This window comes from Pinus tabuliformis, chromosome 6 (genome assembly GCF_031772625.1).
Source record: "Pinus tabuliformis cultivar Carrire ecotype Pingquan chromosome 6, CPIR1, whole genome shotgun sequence".
In the NCBI taxonomy this organism is placed as follows: domain Eukaryota; kingdom Viridiplantae; phylum Streptophyta; class Pinopsida; order Pinales; family Pinaceae; genus Pinus; species Pinus tabuliformis.
Genome location: NC_142292.1, coordinates 1,895,877,858 through 1,895,893,655, shown reverse-complemented (window position 1 = coordinate 1,895,893,655; position 15,798 = coordinate 1,895,877,858). Strand labels below are relative to the sequence as shown.

At 39.6% G+C, this 15,798-nt stretch overlaps 2 protein-coding genes across 2 annotated transcripts; both read left to right on the top strand.

The window, feature by feature from the left end:
• Positions 1 to 3,423: 3,423 nt before the first annotated feature.
• LOC149266761 (uncharacterized) lies at positions 3,424 to 3,867 on the top strand. Its single transcript, XM_089409072.1, has one exon. It carries the CDS (start codon positions 3,496 to 3,498, stop codon positions 3,865 to 3,867), a length of 372 nt encoding a protein of 123 aa, XP_089265198.1. The 5' UTR covers positions 3,424 to 3,495.
• Positions 3,868 to 4,883: 1,016 nt separating this feature from the next.
• Positions 4,884 to 15,486, top strand: LOC149266760 (uncharacterized). Its single transcript, XM_089409069.1, has 2 exons — positions 4,884 to 5,334; positions 14,921 to 15,486. Exons 1-2 carry the CDS (start codon positions 4,884 to 4,886, stop codon positions 15,484 to 15,486), a joined length of 1,017 nt encoding a protein of 338 aa, XP_089265195.1.
• The last annotated feature ends 312 nt before the right edge of the window (positions 15,487 to 15,798 follow it).

The window sequence follows — 15,798 nt, the reverse complement described above, 5'->3', positions numbered from 1 at the left end:
GTTAGACCCTGGACTCATTTTAATTGAGCGAACTATGTCAAATTAACTTAGTTAACTAATACACGTTGTCATGAGATGTGGAATTACAATTTTATTCCCAATTTAATTCAAGGAAAAAATTAAATTAGGATTTTATTGTTGCCTTTTCAACAATTACCACTAAAATTTTGAGAAAAGGTAAACTAATATTTCCAATGAATGTCTTTGGGCACACTTCGAATTTGGTCTTGATATTGTACAAGTATGATACAACAAAGTGGTGAACAACTTTTAAAATTGAATTCTCAAATGGTGGGGACCAGGCTTCGAGTTTCACTTCACCCCTATGGGATCAGATGGTGTCATAACACACAAATGGGGCTTGTGGCCTATGCTCCAATCATCCTAATCTTCTACATTGGTATGAGTCAAGGGACAAATTTGGTATTCTTTATTCGTTCAATTTCATTTGCAATAAAATAAGGACGCATGACCTTGTAAGGCAACTAGATCAGAAGTGAGATTGAGTTGTCAATAGAAAAGAGAATGGCTTGTACAATTTTTATGCTAGGCTATTCCACCATGATGCATGAGCATGTGCAAACTTATGAGCCTAATTGCCTTTCATTAATGCCAACATTCTCATGGAAAGGAAAAACCTTTATTGCCAATGAAAATGTTTGCCACCCTACTAAAGAATTACTGTAAACTAGTTTCTTTGGATATACATGAACAAACTCACTCAGAGTGGCGTAAACAAATTTAATAATGGGTGAGCTCAAAAATGTGACTTGAACTAGTTAGCATAATCACCTAACTCAGACATAAGGTAATCCCACACAGAACAGGAATACCTTGGAACTAAATAATTGAAGCTATAAGGTTGCACAAGACCAATGTCACTATAGGATCGCTTAGAAATAGGAGTCAAACATGAATTGACATACCAACGCTGCAAGGCGATGTCATAGAATGTGAGTATTTGATACCAAATATAGGAGAGACAACGAACAACAAAAGGAAAATGGCACGATAGAAAACACTTTATTTTTGAAACGAGTGAGTTTGATAGGAATGCTTTTTCTTAATATTTCAAGACTATGGGCAGAGAACTCAACTCAAATTTAGCCGAGAGGATATTCATAATTGTAAATGTGAATGAAATAATTGATGGCTAAGAATGGTAGAGATGATAAACAAACAAGTCAAACATACACGTTCAATGTTGATAAGCTTTGAGTGGCCAGACTCTAATAAAAATGTGTGTTGTTGTATGATAAAAAAATAAATCGTTCGAGGAATCTTTGATTCCTTGCGAGTATAATAGGTTGATGACAACAAAAATAGAGGTTGTAGAAAACTAGACATTGAGGCTCACAAATAATTAGTCAAGGCATACATACACCTACTCTAATACCATGTTAAACACTCGCATAAATACACAACCAATTAGATAAACATGTGCTGTCATTCTATTCACATGATGTACTATATTAATACATTTTTTTACTCTTGGTTTCCTATTCCAAGAGGTCTCTTGCACTTCCATCACAGTCCACAGTTCCAATAGTCTCTTGTAATATAATTGGTGTTTTGGTTAATTTTCTAAGTTCACTTTCTAGTTGATCAATGCCAAAATCAAACTAGGTTCGATGAGTCACTCTTAGCAATGGAAGGATGATATTGTTCACTACCTAGCTATTCCTTGTGAAATTAGTATTTCACTCTCTACTATTTAAGGGTCATATGTTTATAGAAACTTCAATATGAATTTTTGTAGCAAGTTACCCTTTTCCAACAAACTTGTAGCAATCGTATGTAAATTCCACACGTTAATGATGTATATTATGTTTCTTTGTTAGTTTCCTTTTAGTAAATTTAAGCTTTTAAAAGGAATGCAAATGCTTTGTATAATTTACCATAACATAAAATAGAAATCAAACTAGAAAAAAAAATGAATAATAATATAATACTAATAATATAAAAAAAGAGATATATTTTAACTTTATTTTTTTAACATATGTGTCGACTTTCTTTAAATAATGGGAAAGTTGATCATGAATTAGTGTCAAATTACTATGAGTCATGAATACAAAGTGATTCATCACATCTCTATTCAAGGAAAATCATGTATGATGGACAAGCTTTCACTCTTGCAAAATTCTTTTGAGTCTTGGGTTTCCTTAAACACTAGAAATAAGATTTTCTTTTAAATAATGGTAAAGTTTATCATGAATTAGTGCCAAATTACTATGATTCATGAATACAAAGCGATTCATCACATCTCTATTCAAGGAAAATCATGTATGATGAAATTACCAATTAGTGGTCATAAGGGAGCAAGCTTTCACTCTTGTAAAATGCTTTTGAGTTTGGGGTTTCCTTAAACACTAGAAAGAAGAATACTTATTGAGACAAAAAGAAGTTTTGCATCATATTACAAAAACAATGTACATCATAAATTTATGTTTCACTTTTTTCCATTATTTTAATAAGTAATAAATCATAAATAAAATATCTGTATTCTTATAAAAAAAATTTATCACTAATAGCTTTTTTATCGACTAAGTTACTGAACAGTGTTAATAAATAGATAAATTTAACTTTTAGGATAAAGTTTAAATTAAAAAATAGAATTTTAAGTCAATATTCCTATTAGCTAATGAGTAAGTATAACTTTTGTTTTGTTTTGAGTAAGTATTGCAAATCGCAGTGAAGGCTATTCCATTCATAGCTATCCAGGCTATTCCATTCATAGCTATCCAACTCAATTATAATAGCTTTTCCCACTATTTAGAAAAAAAGGTAACTTTGTTGTAAAATTTGTATTAAAACATTATTAAATAGATAAAATTCCGCATTCGAGCCAAAAAAATCTAACACCATTAATACCGGAGTTTAAATGTATTCCATGATCATTCATGCCGGTGGAACTTTAAACATGTGGATACTTATGGTGATGACTTTAAAGGAAAGCTTTAGAATTTTAAACTTGATCAAGTTTAGAAGCTACCCGGATGTTCACACCTCATCACTACGACCATGCCCTTCCGCATGTGCATCAGTATTCTGCCAAGCAGGAAACATTCTCGCCATAGCCGTTTAACCAATCGTCTATTATAACACTGTTGCTTTTAGAAAAAGTCATACGTCACTTTCAATGAAGACGTAGTGGAATGGATCACTTCGTAATGTACGCTCCTAGTGTACAGATGTACGCTCAGAGGAAATAGTCGGTGCCAAGTTCCAACAACTAAAGGTGCTGTTCAGCAGGGACGCGGATAAAACCGCAGCCAAAGACCGAAATAAAGGGGTTTGAACTTTGAAGTGGCTTGTCAAAAACGAATCCCTAATTCTCGAAAGCCGACTTCGCCACAACACCATCTCTCCCTCGTCCTTCACATAGTTCATCTTTGACATGCTTCATTTCTGTGGAAGCGAAAAGATTGACTCTATACACTTTCGGTGACACAAATTTGCACTAGTATCCTTTCAGAACTGCTATTTCTACATAATATGGCTGGAATCAATACACTTCTCTGCTTGGTTTTCGTGCTGGGATTGGTGAGCTCAGCCTCTCCCGCACGGGCACCAGCACCGTCGCCCATTGCAACAACTCCCAACGCGTCGCCGGTTCAATCTCCAGAAGCGCCATCACGGGCTTCGCCGCCTCCTGCGACTTCCCCAACTGTTTCTTCTCCCGCTTTTGCTCCTTCCGAACTGGCGAGCCCACCAAGCTCAGCCTCCTCTCCCACAGTTCAACCTTCGGCTCAAGGCCCAGACACCGCTTCCCCACCGAACGTTAGCAGCGGGGCTATCTCTACCACCAGTTTAGGGAAGATGGCAATCTTTGGGACTGCCTTTGTCACGCCCCCAGGTCTACGGTAGTCTTCCAACAATGTCTGGCAGGGTGCGGCACCACCCTGCACTTTCTTTTTTTCAATACTCGTGCACATGGACTACGCCTTAACCGATATAAACATGCTTTAACTGTTATCTTATAACCATATGAAAACATTAATCTTCATAATTCATCATAAACCATTCTTAACATTTTCATGTGCAATTAAACTGAATAACAATTGCAAACAACCATGTAGAATGGGAGGGGCAACTCCCAGTAAAGTCTGCCCGATAACAATATATTATGAATCCTTCAATATTACATCAACAAGTGTGCTTGGCAGAATCCAAGCCAACACTTAGCAATATTTACAACAAGGCGTAAGATAGCCTTTTACATACACAATTATGCACCTTTGCCTATGAGCGGGTACCCGCACGGGTCACCAAAACACTCACACAATTCTACACCAAACCGTGTATAGAAACCTCCTCAACCGTGACCTCCTTCACATAAACCAATCCAAGATATGCGAGACCTTCTTATTCCTTATGCGCATGAGGAATGCGCATATCCTCCAAGACTTCGCACTTTTCTCCTTGTCTTTATGCGAAGACACTTGAGCGAAGTTCGATGGATCAAATGGCATCTCAACATGCCATATATATATGCTTCATCGTATGTTTTTAAGAGGGGGTGTACAGCCCTTGGCCGACCCCCATATTTGCCACATACGCCCACAAACATACATTTTAACATGTCGGCTTCACCTTATATCCATTCTCCATCGCATATACGCTCTCCATATGTTTTAATGGGGGTGCATCACTCATGGCCGACCCCATCATCATACATATAAGCCCACGTATATATGTTATATTATATTTTAATTAATTAAGCATATAAACATATGCGTACAAGCCATATAATATGTGATTATGTGTTTTAATGCCCTCGTCCAACACTTAGCCATATCCCGGCCTAAGTGCCTTTCGACACATTCTTTCGTCGCACCACAGCTCGTTGTTTCGTCACATATTCCTGTCGCACAGTTCGTCGCATGGTCGGGTCGCCCGCCGGGTCGTCCGCCCATCGTGCACGGGTCGCCCGCCGGGGCGTCCGCCCATCGTTCACGGGTCGCCCGCTCGGGGCGCCCGCCCATCGTTCTGTTGTGTCCGCATGCCGCTGTTACGTCTGCGCTCGCCCACGCCCAGCTCGTCGCTCCGTCGGTCGGCTCGTCCGTGCCCAGCTCGCCGCTGTCATAACCGCGCTTGCCTGTGCCCAGCTCGCCGCTCCGCCGGGTGACTCGCCCGTGTCAACTCGTCATTGCCGCCGCGTGACTCGCCCGTGTAGACCCGCGCCCATCGTGCACGGGGCACCTGCCCGTCGTGCAGGGCCGCCCGCCCGCCATCGTGTGTGCCTGCCCGGGTCGTGCCCACCGTTCAACCGCCGTGTGAAGGGGTGTTTGCCCGTCGCACTCCTGCCCGAATCGCGAGGGCCTTACAGCCTTGGTTGGAGGAGCTGCATTCCTTCTTTAAGCGTACCTCCATGCGTTATCATCTCCATCCTCATTATTATAACGATGTGAAAGAGCGATTCAATATTGTTCAAGGAGGAAATGGAGCGTGGTGGATTAGTTACATATGTATGGTGATGGGATTCATTCATGTCATTTCGAGCTAGGGCTGCTGCTGGTTATTTTTTGAGTGCGATATTCGTTGGGCATTTGTTATTGTATAATTTCTGCATATGATAATTTTTTTTTATGTATAATAATTATTCTTTATTTCCTTAAGCTTCAAACTTGGTTTGCATGATTATGATTTAGTGTTTTGTGCTCAGTTTGAGTGAGGAACAGACACATAAACTAGTGGATCGCAGCCGTCTGAACTTTCTTTACCTTCGTGTGTCAATGATTTTTGTGTAAACTCTTTATGATGTGAAGATCTTCCTGTAAATTAATAGAGCAATAATTGTCATGGTTTCTACAGAATACCACCAAAGCATTGGTTAATGTGAAAGGCAATATCGTATAAATGAACAAAGATGGGCTATGTGTTAATTAAAAGGTGATGACCATCTGAATGATAAAAAAATGCGAACATTGGATTCCAAAGGTAGCCACATCGATTGAACCCTAACAAATAACAGATGGGCAGATCGATATCATAAAAATTGCAAATGTAGCTCGTTAAGAATTAGAGATTTAAGGATTTAGAGATTTTTAATTAAATAAATGGTTAGGATTTCGTAACAAATATTATTTATAGACATGTTATAAATAAATATGGACAATCGTTTATCTCACCATTTAGGTTTATTTTAAGTTTTTTGATCTAAAGAAAAAAAATATAGCATAATAAAATCTCTCTGCACAAGATTTTTAGCACAATGAAAACTCTTGACACAATTAAAACTCTCCACACAATTACAGATCTCCTCTGCATCCCACATTCCACACTAATAAATAACGCTATTAATCAGATTAATTAAAATTAATTGTGAATTTAAAATTTAAGAAATTGCTTGTCAATTTAAGATTTAAGAAATTGCGCGTACATGAGTGCAGATGTGTAATTAGAATAGTAATGGGCGAATAAATCTTTGTTCAACATTTCTCAACTATTTCGTTGCGCATGAATTTCATTGAAAGAGTGATGAATTTTGGGTCTGTGAACAAAAGTCGTCTCGGGTAGCTCTCGGCGAAAATTAATTTGCTCATTTTTTATTTCTTAATTTAACACATCTTGTGTTTCACCCGTGGGACTTTCAAATTTTAAATTCTTTGGAATTTACTAAAAAGGAAACACGCAAAGGCCACGTTAACTTGTTGGAAAGGGAGATTTGATGGATGATAAATATTTGAAGGATAACAATAGTGAAAACCTACCCAATGAGAATGAAAAAATTGCAACAGGTTAAAACAACAACCAGAATACGTGAAATTGATTAAAAATTTAATTGTACTGAAGTGTGGAGGAAGGTGTTTTCATTAGCCAGAGAAAGCTTGAACTTTTATGGCCCATCATAATTATGGTTATTTATTCAATAATTAATATCTAGTGCATTCTATATGGAGAATTAAGGTCATTGATCAGATTAATTAATTAATTATCAATTTAAGATTTAAGAAATTGTTAGGTGTAATTAGAATAGTAATTAGTGGAATAAAATTTGTGTTGGACACAGCTTGAATTTCATTGATAGAGTGTTATGAATGTCTCACGCACAATGACATTGCCAATATCATTTTCTTTAAGTGCTTAAAGCAGTGCAATAAGTGGACAAAGAGATGACCCTTGAAGGGGGAAGGGATAATCACCTCCCTTTTGCTAAGATGTAGTGATTGAAGTGTAACACCAACTGATCACAATAGAACTAGAACTAGCATTTCATAACAACACGGCATGAATCCATGGTATTCAGCGAACTAATGAGGACACACAATGATTTAGCAACAAAAGAAAAGTCAAGCTAATTAATATTATTTAATAACATTAGTGTGTTAATACCTTAATATTATATATGTTAGAATAATAATATGCATACGAGACTTCCTGTGATTGCTAGTACCTTTAAGGCTTATCTTTGAAGTTTTTTGTACCTTTTGGCGCTTTATTTCCTTTGTGTTGGCTTTTAAGTTTATGATGTAGGGATAACTTTTAATAATTAGTGCTATGTTGTTTCCATTATATGGGTTTATTGAAATCCACCATGGTTGGAGTTATGTGTGTTTTGGAGTTTTTTACTTGAACACAAAGGTTAAACGATGACCTGTCCCTCATTTTGAATGCCACATCCATCATCCCCTGATATCAATGGAATACGGGGGCTTGTTAAGCTATGAGATGCAAATGCATCACATGACTAGGCATACTAGTGCAGACTCTAAAACATATAGAGAATGATGTGTTGTGAATGTGACAAATAAGGTGAACATGAGGTTATATTTATAGTGGTTGGTTTTGGTGAAGAGACATTTCCTTTCATCAAGAGGGATGACATGAATAGTGGCAAATCTAAGCCGACATGAAAAAGAGGCATTTGTAGGACAAAAATTCCAAAATTTCAAATGAAGAATGATGCCATCAAGTTTGCTTCAAAGGTGAAGAGTACCATCAAAAGAGGAGTTTCCAAATGAGGGAATTTATCCTTAGTTGCCAATTGTAACACTCCCTCTTAGCTAGGGAGAATTCTACCTGCCAATATCCAAACACTATCATGCCACCCTAAACATCATATACTATCTTTTCATCTCATCTCATCTCTGCTGAAGATTTATATAATGATCAATAAGAAGGATCAATACAGAGTGAGTGACAAGACATTACCACCCTCTTCCCAATGATGAAAGTCAATCCACGTAATCAGGGGCAGAACCCCAATCAAACTTGATCTTGAGCAATCAATTTTTGCATATCATGCATCTTAGACATAGAGAGTACAACAGTACACGATGTGTCCATCTGTAGTGCTATGGTCATGTTGTAGCGGCTACAACCACCCTCTCAAATTTTGGCTCGCATGCAAATTTCAGAGACTACCTCGAATCCTGCGATCAATTATCCTTGGTAGCTTGATTGGTAAGTTGATCATTTCAAGCTCCCCTCCTTGATCTCAAGAGTTTTCCACGTTCTGATCTTCATGCAACATGTGTCATATTTGGGAAGAGGGGTTGTTGTTTGTCATGCAAAGCGCATGTTGTCTTGCTTCATGGAAATTGTGTGCGTATGAGTGGTTGTCATCACATAGACATGTTTCACACTCACCTCACACACTCATGTCATGAAGGTTGTTGCATGAAGTAAAGTATGTCTTTTATATTTTTGATGGTCTACATTGTGTCACTAAGTTTCATTATGTGATCACAGTTGAGTCCTATCAATGTTTCCATATGTTTCAATGATCTCAATCTTAACCATTTTCCCAAGCAACCTAGCCTCATCCAGCTTCCCGAAACTATGTGCTTTGTTTCTGCAACCATCAAGATTCCTCCTTTTCCTGTTCAAACCCCACAGTGCGCAGAGACACCAACCTTCCTTGCCTGTTGAAACTCCGCAGCCCGTAGAGGCCCCAGCTAACATTGCTCTCCAGAAATGTGCAGAGCAGTCCAGTTGCATTACACTCAGAAATTGTGAAGATGTGTCCTCACGAGACCCCTGTCCCACAACAATGTTTTGAGCCTCAAAACTGCGTAGTGTTGTCCAAGTTGTCTTGTCGGTCTTTCATGCAGAAATTACATAGACGGGCCTCCCAAGGCCTCATTCCAGCAACTTTCGATGTCCCTCTGAAATTGCGCAGATCTACCTCAGTGACTACAGGAAAAGGTGACGTGCTGAAATCGCTTCCAAGGAGTTGAGGAGAAGACCAAGGAAGTGAGTAATGGAAAAGATCAGGACCACATGCAAACTCCATCGGATGCATGATCATATTGAGGGTAAGTATGGTAAGTACAGAACATCTTTCGAAGTACACTTCTTAGTTGAGTTTGCAGGATTGCTTGTCATTCTCACATCACCGTGTCCTTAATAACATGCATGTGCACAAAAATCATCTTATGTGTTTCTTTTACATGTCTTGCTTCTTCGTCACTCGTTCGACCAACTATCGTCTTCCACATGTTGATTGCTATGTCATTCTTGCGACCTCATTCTAGTGATGTTGAAGGCTTTGTTTGAGTTGTGTTCGATAAGTAAACATCTGTTGCACTCACCATCTGTCAGTGACACTGAGTATATGTTGTCTTGATGGTTTGAGGTTTCTTTTCGTCGAGTACAGTTGAGTGTGTGTTTGCAAGGTCGTGTATGCACAAGTTCAGTCACTCACACATAGTCATTTTGCTAAAATTATGACAATCGAATCACCCTCCAACAAACAGACCTTCTTTGAGCTGCATTGCATAGTTTCATCCCTCAGTGAACATGTATGGTTGCCCACAATTGAGTAGAGCTTGAGGTTATCTCCCAAGCAACCTGCATAGTGCAATCCAGAAATCAACTAGACTGACTGTCATCCAGAACAATGCAGAAGTTCCTCAACAATACATCTCAATCTACACTACCGGCAAGCAAAGCAACCAACCCTCTTGCTGGTCAACTAGAGAATTTGACCGGGTAGTGACCCCAGGAGTCACAACCCCAAATATTGCGTAGAAGCTGCAAACCTTTCCCGCTTCACTGACTGAGAAAACTGCATAGACAGGCTAGATAGATACCAAGTGTCCGTCCCTATCTCCCCTCTAGAATTGCGCAGTTTTTCCAGCCAATCACCCAGTCAACCGACGGACTGCTCACCCAGAAAATTGCGGAGATTTTTGAGCAATTCTATCAACAGCGCAGCATCCCGCTCAGCTCAGAAACTGCGCAGAGGTTTTTAGCAGGTCAACCTAGTATCAATTATGCAGTTTTTGTCTCTGGCAACCCAGCAGCCCACTGTTAGCTCCCTTTAGGAATTGTGTAGTTTTTGCTGCCAAGTCTCCTGAAGTCCACATCCAGCTTCCTCTAGGAATTGCGTAGTTTTTGCTACCAAACTCCTCTACTGCTCGAATTGCTTCCCTCCAGAAATATTGAAAATCTTTCTTCCAGCCAATCTGGATTATCCTTCTCAGTCTCCCAGTGACCTATGTGCAATTTTTACGAGCAGTGCCATGAGCTTGCATCCTATCTTGAAACTTGCCCGGTGTAGTTTCGCAACCTTGTCCTCTTTGCCGGTCCCCTGCATCTGAAAGTGAACGATCATGCATCATGGTAGACTATGAGGTTTATGGATTTGATGTCATCTCGTCATGAGTGATTGTAGATATAGGTACATGAACATACATGACGCAACGACGAATGGGATGAACAAGGAGAGTACATGCGAAAGGATGTGTTCACGAACGGACGAACGAACAATGCATGTGAGGAGATGTGTTCATGAATGGCCGATTTGTTCGTAATAGACAGATGAGTGAACATGCGAGGGGATATTATCGCGAAAGGATGCACATGTCAAACATGCCAATGTACAAGCGAGGAGCAACGTGCACATGCAACATCAAGCGAACGCAATGACCATCGAGGACTCTGCAAACCTTATCATGTGGAGGTGAATTTGTGATACACCAAGAGGACATCTGTCACTCAACAACACTGCACCTCTACATGCACACCAGCAGCAACATGAACATACCAGCACTGTCATGTCGAGTCGTGTCATGAGTCATGTCGGACACATCACTATTGTGGGCCATACTATTGTCAATCAATGTAATCTAATGTGGAAGTCTAAGAGACCCACTTGTACCATGGAAGTCCAAGAGAAAAATCATGAAAGTCAAATAGTCATAAGGGAAGTCGAACAGTCACAAGGGCCAGTTTCACCCTTGGCTATAAATACCCCCTCATTTGTACATGCAAATGACTTTTTCACCTTGGCTCCTCCCACATAGCCTTGAGAGTTTCTAATATTTTCTTTGAGGAGTGAGTAGTGGCTCCAACGCCCCACCTACAGGGTTAGTGATGTATGTTGTATCGACGTGTTTTGAAACTTTCACTTAATTCAGAACCCTGTTAACAGGTTAACACATTTTCACACATGTGTTGTAACTATTTATAAGATTAATCTTGAACACTTGTAATACATGTTTCTTTAACCTGTGTTTAACACTTGAATTCATTCAACTGTTCTAATACATATATTAATGAAAATGTGTTGTATAAGTTGTTAATGTTGTCCTGCCCGTGTGGGTTACCTCCTCGGTCATCAGACAGAACCTTTCACGTAAACTTGCTATAACAATCATCACACTTGTGCACATTGACCTACTGAGTGTTGTACGAGTTATCTTCCCTTGTGTTTTGTGACTGCCACATCCATGTGGATCGCTCCTCTGGAAGCTATGCACGTATTGTTGTGTTGTGTGTCTCTAACAGGGTTGGGGCTTCCTCCCATCTGACTTGAGACTCACCCCCACCCTTTCTCTCTGCATTGAAAGAACCTTGACACAAGTAACACTAGCATTGATGAGGCATGTGAACCTCACTGCTCAAAGACAAAAAATACCACTTTCTTGTGCTAACAAGAAAGAGCTAAGGCATATCTTTAACATAAACGAAATCGGGCCATTGTAACGAATGCAACTCCTACACCAAATGGTGTGAGCTCAAGTTTGGACTTCATACCCGCGAGATCCCCTGATGTTGGTGGGTCCAACATCGTCAACATTTTGGTGCTAAAAGGAGAGCCAAATGACAAGCTGAGTCCTCACAATCTGTGTTGAATCTTCGTACATCATGGAGTTTGTTATAGTTCACGCTCTGAAATGTCTGTCCAATAGACATACCTTGAATCATTTAACATTTTTACTCCAAAAATATTGAATCCTATTAGTTCTTATAAAGTTTATTTTTGTTGTATATTTTTGGTTTTAGGCCCATTTTCTACCTCAAAAATTCTCTAATGATGATGTTGTTGAAAAAAAAGAAGAAACTCTTATGGATGAGCCTATGCTCGATGTTAATGGCCAACTGGATCCTCTTGATCCACCTCCTTGTGATCCATTTAACTAAATTAAAAGACCAATATGGCTCCTGGATACTCTTCAAGAGACAAAAAAACATTCTTCCCGTAGAGGAACATTTCGATAAAGTAAGAAGCCTAAAAAATATCAAGGATACTTGGTTGGCGTGAGTATTACCATTCAAACTAAACCATGAAATTTCGAAGAAGTTGTAAAGGACAAGATATGGAAAGATGCGATGATTGAGGAGAATGAGTCAATCATGAAGAATGCTATATGGGAAGTGGTGCCTAGACCCAAGGACAAGTCTATGGTCACTTCAAAATGGATCTATAAAATGAAACATCAAGTTGATGGAAGGGCTAAAAAAATATAAGGCAAGGTTCGTGGCTTGTGGTTTCTCTTAGAAGGAAGGAACTGAATACAATAAAATATTTGAACTAGTTTCTCGCGACACCACTATCTGATCCATAATTTCTCTGGCTTCCAATCAAGGATGGAACTTACATCAAATGGATGTCAAGACTGCATTTTTTCATGACTTACTTAAGGAGGAAGTCTACTTGGGAAAACCTTAGGGGTTTAAAGTACAAGATAGAAGAACACATGTACGCAGATTGAAGAAATGCTTCTATAGGTTAAAGCAAGCCACTAAGGCATGGTATGAGAGGATTGATAGCTATCTTATCAAGCTAGGATTTAGAAGGAGCTATATTGATCCAAAATTATACTTTAAGGTTGAAAAGGACATGCCACTTAGTTTGGTCTTCTATGTCGATGATATATTTTTGACTAGTGCAGACCCTCTCATTTATCAATGCAAGAGGAGTTGACTTCTAATTTCAAGATGAAGGATCCAGGACTAATGCATTACTTCCTAGGCTTGGAGGTCTGGGAAAATCTAGGAAAGATTTTCCTTTCTCAAGGGAAATACAATGTGAAGCTCTTAGAAAGATGTGGTATGGTGGAATACAAGTTTGTTTCTACTCCGATGGACCTAAATTTCAAGAAGCTATGTGGAAGTACTATTGGTCCTGAATTGGCAAATACTTCTGAATATAGAAAACTTGTGGGACCTTGATGTTCTTGGTGAACAACCTACCGGACATACGCTTTACTGTAAACAATTTGAGTCAATTTATGGTTAAGCGTCATCATGTACACTAAGTTGTTACTTAGAATATTCTAAGATATATTCATGCCACTATCAACTATGGAATAAGATATACTGCCAGGAATTTGAGGCTACATGGATATTCTGATGTTGACTAGGATGAAAATGCGGTGGATAGAAAAAAGCACATCTGGATGTTGTTTTTCTTTGGGATATGCTACAATTTCATGAATGAACGGAAAACAAAAATATGTTTCTCTAAACACCACAAAGGTTGAATATATTACTCCTAGTATAGCCTGTTGGAAATTTATTTGGTTGAGAAAGCTCTTCAGTGAGATATTTGATTATGTGTTGGATACCACAGTAATTTATTACAATAACCAAAGTGGGATTTTCCTTTTAGAGAATCTCTTGTTCCATGATTGATCCAAGCATATTGATATTAGGTCCCACCTTATTCGGGATATGGTACAACATGGAGTAGTAAGGCTCCAACACATTAGGACTAATGAACATGTTGCTGACATCCTCACAATGCCTTTGGGAAAGACCAAGTTCTTAATCTTCAGAGAGAGACTTGGAGTAGTTGAAATAACCTCTCATGAGGGTCCCATTTGAGTTGGATATTGAGCTTTAAGAGATCTTTAGGTCCCTGGGTACTTCTTGGAGCTACATGAACACAAGGTGAGTGGTTCACCTTCCCCTATTGAGTATATACCCAACATGATTAAGCATAGGGTGAATGGTTCACCTTCCATTTTAAGGGACACTATTTGAGCATAGGGTGAGTGCTTCATTTTCCCTTGTGGATTCCCCAACATGCATCCTACCCATGAAATATGGGACTCTTGGGAAGTACATCTCATTTGGCCAAAAATTTGGGAAAAGTTATTGTTGGACACCTAATCCTAAATGGGTTAGTGTGGAAGCCGAATAGACTAAGCAGTCCAAGAGACCTTGGGATCTGAAACCCAAGAGTCACATAATGTACTATAAATGTAAATCTCTTGTTAATAAAATCGTACTCACATTATTTATCTTTCATATTGTCTTTGTTGTCCATGTGTGTTTAACATGGTATCAGAGCGGGCAAATTCTGGCCCTGCTCATATTTGAGCCACTTGTTTTGTGGTCTCTACCTACATGTCAGTTCTGTCTTTCTACTAATCAGAATTGATCAGAATTTCCACCTTATTGAGTGTTTTATTCCTCATTCTGCGCCATATTCTTTCCTACGCTCTATGCTCTCTGCCATAACCGTTGTCTGAGATTCGCTGCCACCTCTGTCTATCAGGGGTCCGACGGGCAGATACAATGGTTATCTAATATGGAAACTGAAATGATTCAAGAACCTCTGCGTGGTCAGTCTGTCCACTGCCCCTCCACAGTCGCTACCCATTAAACGCTGCCACTGTTTAGACGCTGCAAATATCTGACATTATTCTCTGCCTTCTGTTGTAACTCCTCTCTTCCTTGACAGGGTCTTTGATTCCCTGGATATGCACTGATTTCCAGCAGGCGAATTGCCAGTCTACTTTGGCCAAGGTCGCGGCAACGAGACAGCCCCCGAAGAGCACCACCACCACCACCACTAGCAGCAGTTCAAAGAAACCTCAGGCTCCTGCATCTTCTTCATCTTTGGCTCAGCAGCCGGCGCAGCCGCTTAAATTCTCAAATGACACAGAGAGGCTTCAGCATATCAACAGTATCAGGAAATCAGCCGTTGGTGCCCAGATCAAACGCGTTATAGACCTTCTTTTCGAGACCAGGCAAGCTCTTACACCAGCGAAGATAAATGAGGCATGCTATGTTGATATCAATGCCAACAAGGGTGTTTTTGAGAGTTTGAAGAAGAATGTCAAAGTAAATTATGATGGTCATCGGTTCTCATATAAGTCCAAGCATGATCTGAAGGACAAACATGAGCTACTTGTGTTGATCCGCAAAGCTCCAGAGGGTGTAGCTGTTATTGACCTGAAGGATGCTTACCCATCCGTGTTGGATGATTTACAGGAACTCAAGGCAGTTGGTGATAATTTCCGGTAGCGTCCAAGCTCAGCAGAGTGGACGCGTAAAGGAAGCAAACGCTCTAAGCAGAAGAAGCTAAAGGAAGCAAACCATCACTGAGGCACTACCTGTGGCAGTGAGCTAACTATGACGCAACATCTGTGATAGCGAGTTGTTCCCGAGGCCCTTTCTGTTGCAGCAAGATGTTCCTGAGGCTCGTGAAGGTTGTTTACTGAGGACGTCGGGCTAAACTCATCAAAGTGGAGGCAGTGGACCATCTCTGAGGCCTTAACTGAGGCAGGAGTCTATCTCTAAGACATTAAACTACCTCGAAGGAATTAACAATGGCAG